The sequence below is a fragment of the Rhagoletis zephyria genome, unplaced genomic scaffold (genome assembly GCF_001687245.7).
Source record: "Rhagoletis zephyria isolate East Lansing unplaced genomic scaffold, Rhagoletis_zephyria_1.1 Rzeph_scaffold_00281, whole genome shotgun sequence".
Classification (NCBI taxonomy): Eukaryota; Metazoa; Arthropoda; class Insecta; order Diptera; family Tephritidae; genus Rhagoletis; species Rhagoletis zephyria.
In genome coordinates this window covers 4,903-15,576 of record NW_016157365.1, presented here as the reverse complement: position 1 = coordinate 15,576, position 10,674 = coordinate 4,903, and the positions used below count along the sequence as shown (strand labels likewise).

At 40.0% G+C, this 10,674-nt stretch overlaps 1 protein-coding gene across 1 annotated transcript; it reads right to left on the bottom strand.

Moving 5' to 3' along the window:
- Positions 1-203: 203 nt before the first annotated feature.
- On the bottom strand, positions 204-10,594 carry LOC108358661 (uncharacterized). Its single transcript, XM_017610102.1, has 3 exons — positions 10,581-10,594; positions 10,368-10,504; positions 204-1,905 (listed from the first exon to the last, which is right to left on the bottom strand). Exon 3 carries the CDS (start codon positions 1,202-1,204, stop codon positions 743-745), a length of 462 nt encoding a protein of 153 aa, XP_017465591.1. The 5' UTR covers positions 1,205-1,905; positions 10,368-10,504; positions 10,581-10,594; the 3' UTR covers positions 204-742.
- Positions 10,595-10,674: the final 80 nt, after the last annotated feature.

Genomic DNA, 10,674 nt, shown 5'->3' with positions numbered 1-10,674 from the left:
CTTCTTAAACTCCAAGCGAAATGTACGTGGGTTTCCTTCCGCCATGAAGTATCAAAATACCGTCTCTAGTGATAATCAAACAATTTCTAACATGTTCGCTCAGTTTTTTAAATCCAATTATTCCATTAACTCACATGCTAACATTGACTATCCTTTTAAACTGTGGCCAATGAACTCAATAAATATCCCAGTAATATCTCCCGATGATGTAGTAGTTTATCTGAAATCCTTCAGTTATGGTCCCGACTAGATCCCTACTTGTATTCTAATAAATTGTGCTGATTATCTCCGATAATTTCGGGATAGAGCTAGGGCTGATTTTCTGTGGAGCGGGAAATAAAAGAATACAACTGTGTTAGAAAATTGTTTATTTCTGAAATTTATGGAACTCAACTTACCACGTCTGTCTTCTATAGAGATCGCCAGAAAACTAATATCCTCAGCTTACTTAAACATTAGAGAGCCTGGAGTAGTAAGCGGAGCTTTTTGACGAACGTGGTAAGTTAGGGTTGCCATTTGGCGAACGGAGTGAACATTCCGCCCGCCTTGCAGTATTACTGCGAAAAGCATAATTCACAATTTATGTAATAGATTCATAGGTAGTGGATTACAATTCAGAGGTTCATATATATACTCACATATATTAAGCGCAATTCAAAGTACAATTCATCTTAATAAACTTATCTAATACAATTTTCTAATTTAACTACATATATTACAATTAAAATGTGTTGAGGCTTGCCTAGTGAGTCACGCCTGAAATAACCCATCCTAGTAGCGTATTTTGTGCAACCAACTGTCCCGCAATGGAGGGCATCAGGCCAGGCTGTAAGAGTTTGGCGTAGAGATCTGCGCCTAGTATCATCTCGACGGGTGCTGCTTTATGGAAGGAGGGATCGGCGAGCCGCAAGTTGTTAAAGGCTTGCACGGTCTGTTGCGATAATGAACGCAGCGGGGTCGGCGTTGGGCTGATGGTCTCAATGTTAGCGCAGACGGAGAACTCTTCATGACCACCAAGATTATTACGTAGCGTGAGATAGCATACTCCACCAGGTCCACGCACTGGAGTACGGAGTCGCAGCCTTGCGACGGTAGCAGCGGAAATTGTGGTCGCCGGACTCGCGGGGCTGAGGACAGCCCGCACTACGGTGAACCTATATGCAGTACGTATACGTATTAACACCGTGGGTGATACCGCCAACATCTGCTGCCAGGGGAGTGCTGCTGATCGTCGCTCTATTATAGTTCGCACATTTCGTCACCTTGACCACGCCTTCTTTTCGACTGGGATAGCCGACGAGACGAGTCGAGTCTCGTTCGGTCAGGGATGCGTCGCTGAGACGAATCGAGTCTGAGTCGATCGCTTCCATGCCGCCAGTCTGATCGGAAGACACCAGCTCGCTGAAGTCGGCGAGACGGATCGAGTCTGGCTCGATCCTCATCGAGCGGTGTGAGCTGAAATTGCTGCGTGGTGGAACGCGGAGCTGATTGCGTCCTATTTAGTGGTGGCCGGTAAGGGTGTAAGAGCGCTGCATTGGTCGGTAGTGTGTTTTCCGGTTTCGTATTTATTTGCTCGTTTGATCCACTGTTTTCGATTTCCGCCATCATTGCTTCTTCTTCTTCCACTTGCTGTGCCCAAGTAAGCTCGACGACGTCCTCATCACTTTCTTCTTATATGTCGGAGCTGGGGTTATGCAGCATAGTATGGTGGGCTTTCCCACATCGTTTGCACCGAATTACACTATCGCATTCGTTTATGGCATGGTTCGAAGCGAGGCAGTTGCTACAATAGCGATATATGAGAGCCGTTCTCAACCGTATTTCGGGAGTCATTCGGCGGAATTCAGCGCACAACCGGAGAGGATGATTTTCCTTACACAGACCACAGGCGAATTGAGACATTTTCTAAAGGAGAAAAATATAGTTAGTTGAAAGAATATCTAGTGTGTTTCGTTTGATAAAAGAACTAGTTTGACTACTGGTCTACTTATTATACCGCGCTGTGTTTGAACATCAACGATTCGCACTTTGTCATCTGACCCGGGATAAATCTTTACTATCCTGCTTAATCTCCACTCGTTTGGAGGTATGTTTTCTTCGCGAATAATTACTAAGTCGTTGACACTTAGGTTTCTCTGCGGATATTTCCACTTATGCCGTTTTTGTAATTCTGATAAATATTCAGATTTCCATCTTTGGCAGAACATCTGGTTCATGGCTTTTAACTTTTGCCATCGATTGACCAACGATATGGGGTTTTCATTGATTTCCGGTTCCGCTTTCGCCAGAAGAGGAGCACCAACCACAAAGTGTCCTGGAGTAAGCGGTGTGAAGTCGCTAATGTTATCCGACATTGGACTTATGGGGCGAGAGTTTAAACATGCTTCTATTCTGGCTAGTAGAGTAGATAATTCTTCGAATGTGTATTTCATTGAAGCTGCAATTTTCCGGAAGTGGGTTTTGAAGCTTTTAACTCCTGCTTCCCACAAGCCTCCCATATGAGGAGCCCCTGCAGGAATGAAATGCCAATTTATTTCCGAAAAATTACCGCTGTTGGCATGGCTTCGGGCCATGACTTTAGAAATGCCTTAAAATCTCTTTTGATTTCTCGTGAAGCTCCTACGAAGTTTGTGCCGTTATCTGAATATATGTGATTTGGACAACTTCGGTGAGAAATAAATCTTGACAGGGTTGCCATAAATGAGACGGTTGAAAGATCGCTTGTGGCTTCAAGATGTATGGCCTTTGTAGAAAAACATACAAATACACATACATAGCCCTTTGTAATCAAACACGCTCGACCTGTGAAGTTTTTCACGCCAAATGGGCCGGTGAAATCGACACCCGTGGTTTCAAAGGGTCTCGTTATTTGCGTTCTTGATGCTGGAAGAGCAGCCATTAGTTGGGATTGCTCCCGTTTTTTATACACAACGCAAGTTTTGCAATTGTGTATAGTGGATCTAATGAGATTCTTAGCTTTCACAATCCAAAATCGCATGCGTAAAAGACGCAGGACTAGCTGGTTGCCGCCGTGAAGTGAGACCAAGTGAATAAATTTTACCATTAGTTTGGAAAAATGGCAGCCATATGGCAATATGATTGGGTGTCGTTCGTCGAAGCTCATTGAAGGAGCGTTATTTAAGCGGCCGCCGACTCTCAGAAGTCCGCCGTCGTCAATGAACGGGGTCAATGATAGAATCGTGGACTTTTTTCCCACAGGCTGTTTGTTTTTTAACTGCATATATTCAGAAGTATAATGGGCTTTTTGGGAGATTTGAATAAGCCTTGATTGGACGAATTTGGCTTCATTGGGAGTGATAACTGGGGAATTTGAGCGTTCCTTGTACGATGGATGAACCCGTTTAAAGAACCTAAAAATTCGAGCAATTACTCGAATGGCCCTTGAAAAGCTTGAAAAGCGTTCTAAAATATCTTCAAATGGAAGCACTGACGCTGTATGGACCCGAATAGCCTTTGCCTCGAGTGTGGTTTCAAAGTTTTCATTGCATTGGGGTTTTAACCAATTTGCTTGGCTGAGTTTAAGCCACTTGGGACCATGCCACCAAAGTTTATTTTCGTTTAACTCTTGAGGAAATAGACCACGACTAGCGAGNGTAGAGTAGATAATTCTTCGAATGTGTATTTCATTGAAGCTGCAATTTTCCGGAAGTGGGTTTTGAAGCTTTTAACTCCTGCTTCCCACAAGCCTCCCATATGAGGAGCCCCTGCAGGAATGAAATGCCAATTTATTTCCGAAAAATTACCGCTGTTGGCATGGCTTCGGGCCATGACTTTAGAAATGCCTTAAAATCTCTTTTGATTTCTCGTGAAGCTCCTACGAAGTTTGTGCCGTTATCTGAATATATGTGATTTGGACAACTTCGGTGAGAAATAAATCTTGACAGGGTTGCCATAAATGAGACGGTTGAAAGATCGCTTGTGGCTTCAAGATGTATGGCCTTTGTAGAAAAACATACAAATACACATACATAGCCCTTTGTAATCAAACACGCTCGACCTGTGAAGTTTTTCACGTCAAATGGGCCGGTGAAATCGACACCCGTGGTTTCAAAGGGTCTCGTTATTTGCGTTCTTGATGCTGGAAGAGCAGCCATTAGTTGGGATTGCTCCCGTTTTTTATACACAACGCAAGTTTTGCAATTGTGTATAGTGGATCTAATGAGATTCTTAGCTTTCACAATCCAAAATCGCATGCGTAAAAGACGCAGGACTAGCTGGTTGCCGCCGTGAAGTGAGACCAAGTGAATAAATTTTACCATTAGTTTGGAAAAATGGCAGCCATATGGCAATATGATTGGGTGTCGTTCGTCGAAGCTCATTGAAGGAGCGTTATTTAAGCGGCCGCCGACTCTCAGAAGTCCGCCGTCGTCAATGAACGGGGTCAATGATAGAATCGTGGACTTTTTTCCCACAGGCTGTTTGTTTTTTAACTGCATATATTCAGAAGTATAATGGGCTTTTTGGGAGATTTGAATAAGCCTTGATTGGACGAATTTGGCTTCATTGGGAGTGATAACTGGGGAATTTGAGCGTTCCTTGTACGATGGATGAACCCGTTTAAAGAACCTAAAAATTCGAGCAATTACTCGAATGGCCCTTGAAAAGCTTGAAAAGCGTTCTAAAATATCTTCAAATGGAAGCACTGACGCTGTATGGACCCGAATAGCTTTTGCCTCGAGTGTGGTTTCAAAGTTTTCATTGCATTGGGGTTTTAACCAATTTGCTTGGCTGAGTTTAAGCCACTTGGGACCATGCCACCAAAGTTTATTTTCGTTTAACTCTTGAGGAAATAGACCACGACTAGCGAGATCTGCGGGGTTCTCTTGCCAGTTAACATGATTCCAGTTTTCTATTCTTGTACTTTCTGCGATTTTGGAAACTCTGTTGGCTACAAATGTAGACCACGAGCATGGTGGCTTGCTTAACCAAGCGAGAACGATTGTAGAATCCGTCCAGAAGTATAACCCTTGGTAATCTATACCCATTTGGGACAGAAGAAAATCCACCATATGAGATAGAAGAACTGCTCCACGTAATTCAAATCTCGGTATAGAGATGGTTTTTACAGGAGCCACCTTTGTTTTAGCTAGAAGCAAATGTGTTTGAACATTTAAACTCGCATCCTGAACACGAATATAAATAGCAGCTCCATACGCCTTTTCTGATGCGTCGCAAAACCCGTGAAACTGTATGTGACAGTTTGGCCTATAACTCACCCATCTGGGGATTCTTATAGAATTAATATGAGAGTAGTTATCCAAAAACGTCTTCCATTGATGGAGAGTTTTTTGATTCAACTGTTCATCCCATTTTGTTTTTTCTAGCCAAATTTGCTGCATCAGAATTTTTGCTACCACAGTAATTAGACTTAACCAGCCTGCGGGATCGAATAATTTGGCAATTGTGGACAAAACTTCTCGTTTTGTAAACGAGTCTTTGTTATCCAAAGATTTTGCCAAGAAATAAAACTGATCCGTTTTTGAGTTCCATCGGATGCCTAATGTCTTAGCCTCGCTGGTATTATGTATTTCAAGAAAGTCAGTAGCTAGTAGGTGATTTCTTTGCAGGCCTAAGAGAATTTGTTTGCTGTTTGAAGTCCACTTTCTTAGTGGAAAACCTGCCGAGTTTAAGGCCTCAATAAGTTGATCTCGTGCTTTAACTGCCTCAGGTATGTCATGTGCGCCAGCTAGAACATCATCCACATATGTACTAGAGTTAAGGATTTCTGATGCTAGGGAATATTTCAACTTCGTGTCCTTGGCCAGCTGCAACAAAGTGCGAATTGCCAAATATGGTGCGCAATTGAGACCGAAGGTTACCCTGTCTAACTGAAAGTGCTTGATCTCCCCTTCTAAAGAATCTCTAAAGAGGATTCTTTGATATGTGGTGTGCTTGGGGTTCACGACTATTTGTCGGTACATTTTCTCGATGTCCGCATTGAATACATATCTAAGTAATCTCCACCTTACAATTAAAATTGTCAAATCGGTTTGGAGAGGAGGACCTGTGTATAAAATATCATTTAGGCTGACTCCATTCGAAGTGGGACAAGACCCGTTAAATACCACTCGCAGTTTCGAAGTGGTGCTCTCCGGTTTATGAACAGCGTGGTGTGGAAGATAGTAATTATTAGAAGGATCTTCGAATTTTTCATATCGAACTTCGTGCATATGACCTAAATCCAAATATTCTTGAAGAACCTTGCTGTATTCCTCCTTTATTAAGGGTTTTTTGCTTAGAGAGGTTTCACTTCTTAGAAATTACCTCATCGCGATATGACGAGAAGCGCCTATATGTGCCCTTGGAGGTGAAAGTTTGAAAGGGAGCGAAACTACATACCGACCTTCATCATTGCGGAAGGTGGTATATGTATAGAACCGCTCGCACTGCTCTTCTTCGACCGTAAGAAGCTTAGTCTTTGGTACTTCTTCTAACTCCCAAAATTTGGTGAGTTGTTGATCTAGTGAGACCTCATTAAAATATGTTGAGTAAGTGGTGTTTAAGTTCTTAGGATCCATCCGAACACCGTGCGTTGAGCCATGAGAGAGCCGAGGATATTCTTCTTTATCCCATTTAAAATAACCTTTGGATAAAGCTCTCCACCAATTAATAAGTCAATATGTTGACTCTTAAAGAAGTTGTTGTCTGCCAGTGGGATGTCAGGAAGCGTTTTTAAAATAGCATCACTGATTGAATGTGATGGCAGTAGACCTGTCAGCTTTGGAAGTACCAAAGCATCCCCCTTTATTCGGAAACCCTTGTTACGAGGGGAGCCAATGCTGAAGGTACAAACTTGCTGTACCCTTCCAGAGATGGCTTCGTTTAGCCCGGATACCTGTGCGCGTATACCTTTGCTAGGCAGATTGAGGCGCTTTTGTAGGCTTTCAGAGATAAAAGTCCCCTCAGATCCTGAATCTAATAAGGCTCTGACAGTGCATATGTTATTTCTGTGACAAATGGTCACCATGGCAGTCCCTAGGAGCATACATCGCTTATTGTCAACAGGGCAATTGGAAGTATTTGCTTTTGCGGATGCCGTATGGGACTTAGTCGACGTCTGTTCTGTATTTGAGGAAGACGGTTCTTCAATTTGCTCTCTATGAAGCATAGTATGATGCCTTTTTTTTGCATTTGGCACACGTGAAACTACTCTTGCAGTCATTTATTTCATGTGCATCTGACAAGCATTGGTGTTTTCTCACGGCATTAAGTCTTGCATTGGGACTCATCTCTAAAAACCTTTGACAAGTTTTTAGGATATGAGCTTTGCGAAGAAAAGATTTTGCATCTGATATTATGCGTCTTAACGAGATGGGTATTTACTTTCTTTGTTCGCATTTGATTATATTGCTTGAAGTTGTTTGACCGATTACTATTAGCTGATATGCTGGCTTTGGGATGGACGTTAGAGTTTCCCTTGAGATCGGACCCTGTTTCAAGCGCTTGAAACCTATTGGTTAGAAATATGTCTAAGTCCACCCATTTTGGTATCTCTGTTTTTGTTTCCAGGGTTTGTTCCCATAGGGCAAGAGTATTTTCGGGGAGCCTAGTTGAACACAAATATGTGAAAACCGCATCCCAACATTCAATGTTTGTGCCCTGCAGTTTTAGCGCCGAAATGCAGCTATTAATTTCGCGCTGCAATTTTTTCAGCGTTGCTCCTGACTCTGAGGAGATATGTGGCAAAATGAACGATATTTTCAATTGAGAGTTTATAAGAACTCGTTTATTTCCATACCTCGCAGTTGAATTCGCCCATGCTAACGCAAACCCATCATTAGTGAGGGGAGCTTTCTGTACTATTTCCCTCGCCTCACCTTGAGTTTTTTGATTAAGATGGACAAGTTTTTCCACCGGAGATAATCTAGCGTTGCTCCGATAAATGGCGGTAAACATGTCCCTAAAGGAGGGCCACTGTAGATAATCACCATGAAATATTTCGGTATCGCATGGAGGTAGGTGGATACTAGGCAGCACTGGCATCTCAACCATCCGTTCAGGTTGAAAAATTGTCGAGTTTGTACTTTGATTAAAGGCTGTGAGATTATGTATGTGTTCACCCATTAAAGCTCCGCAGCAAACATATGCTTGGTAGCAGTTGGAATATTTGAGCTTGATGGATTCTACAGTAGGCTCGTGATCTGTATCCGTTGTATTAAAATTCGACAAACAACTTTTGTATTCAACCTTAACTTCTGCCCAGACCGATTTTAACTCCTTTTGTTGAATTTCGAGGNCAACTTTTGTATTCAGCCTTAACTTCTGCCCAGACCGATTTTAACTCCTTTTGTTGAATTTCGAGGTTAAAAGTTTATTATTATTATTATTATTAAAAGTGTTTTGATTTGTGATTGTGGGCGTAATACCTGCTTCGAATTCCAAAAGAGCATCTGCCGCTTGAAAGAATTGATTTAATGATGCCATTGTATTTTCAGAAGATTTGAAAATATTGTTAAATGACAACAATTATTTGAAACAACTTAAAGAAGGGACGATAAAGATATTTGATTGATAAATCGACTAGCGATTGATTATATCTTTATAGTGTTTGAAATACTTGGGTAAGCGATCGAATCCTACAGCAGGATTTAAAAACTCTTATAAAATCCAAAAATGTTTGAATAAAGTTGTTATAGTTTCGACAGTTGCTTGATATTAGATAAAATTTAAAAAATAAAAAAAAATACGAAAATATAATTCAGTGACAAGTGAGATCCACAACTAATTTTGTGTTGGGAATATTTAGCGAAATATTCGTGAAAGGATTAGCAATGAATCGATAATTCACAAAATAAAAGTACCCGAACGTCTAGTAGGAATTGATTTCGAAAGTCCGAACGAAATTTATATATACATCGATAAATGATCGATGGACAAAGGCTTTGTAAATAAATATTTAATGAAATAATTATTGAACGTTCAGTAATGATCGAGACTTTAAAAAAGTGCAGCGTTAGAACGTTAAAATGGAAGAGAAACACCGAATTTCTTTATAAATTCTGAGCACCGGACAAACAAATATTATTTAAATTATCTATTAAATTTTTTGTGTTATTGGACGGTTAAAATTGCTTTAGTTGTAACGCGAATCAGATGAGCATTAATTAAAAAAAAACTTAAACGAACTCCAATTTACGTTTAACTGCTTGCATTGAAACCGCACAGTATTTACCACACAGAAAAGGTGTCAGAAAAAAATCTTTATTTCATTAGCGCTTTCTATTGTAATTATCGCAACAACATACACGCACTTGCTATAAACAGTCACAACTTTAAGGGTTGGCTGTAAAGAATACACCAAAACTGCAATCGATTCACTGTAGATATTTATTATTTAACTAATTATTATATGTACAATTCAAATTAAAAGCAAATAATTTATTTATAAACACCAATTACAAATTTTTATTTAAATTTTTTGGCCGATGTTGTTTGGTTGCTGGGTAGACACCCTTTCGAATGCGTATGCGCTGTTGTTGTTGTTGTTCAGCTTAACTCCCACACTGCTGCTCTGATACTCTGTGTTTTCCTTTATGTGTTTGATGTATATATATATATTTTTTTTATTTTTATTTTTTCAATTCACACACGCGTTACAGCATATAAATACGGAAGTATTTTAGGTGTTCGCTAATCGTAGCGATAATATGTAATTTATATGTACGTACATATAAATATGCTTTATTAGTGGCAAACAAACAAAGTTGCGAATTTAGCACAAAGAAGGACGCGTGAGAAACTCTAGAATTTTCAACGAGTTAAGAGTGTTCGGATCTGTACTTTCCGGTGTTCGCGTTAAGAAAAAACAAATTCTCTCGCTTTTCTCTTCCTTTTAATAAATAGTTACCGCTTTTAAATTAGTTCCGTTTAAGCTTTATCTCTTTTATTTTGTATATACATAAGTATGTATGTACATATGTATATTCTACTCCAACACTCTAAAGGCGAGTGTTGCTTGAAACTTCGCGAATTATATATGTTAAGAATAATCGACGTGAAAGCGAGAGTTAAACTATTTTATGTACATGTACATAAATAGGTGGTAAATAATAATTTTATGTACAATATGTGTACATATGTACGTATATCGGTAATGTATGTAATGGTATGGTAAGAAGCAGTATTTATTTAAAATTTTAACCAAGTATATATAGGTATTGTACTTATCGAAGTACACTAACAAAGAATTGTCTTTTGTGACCTTTAAATTTTTTTTTTTTTTTATGCAAAAGCGAGCTGCCAAAATAAGTTTCAACCCTCACTTTTGCTTAGATATTTTCTTACCGCTTTACCGTAGATGCAGAACCAATTGGTGGAAATGCACCCTTTAAAATTTAAAATTGTACCTGTTTGTTTGCAGTTGATTGATGTACGGAATTTTAAATTTTCACCAACACTGCGTCGTTGTCTTAATTTCCCTTCTTCGAGAAAATCCGGTTTGAAGGACCAATGATAATTTCGAGATAGAGCTAGGGCTGATTTTCTGTGGAGCGGGAAATAAAAGAATACAACTGTGTTAGAAAATTGTTTATTTCTGAAATTTATGGAACTCAACTTACCACGTCTGTCTTCTATAGAGATCGCCAGAAAACTAAAAGCTGAAGCACAACACCGGCGAACGGCAAATTTTTCGTCGCGAATGTTCGCCGAAAT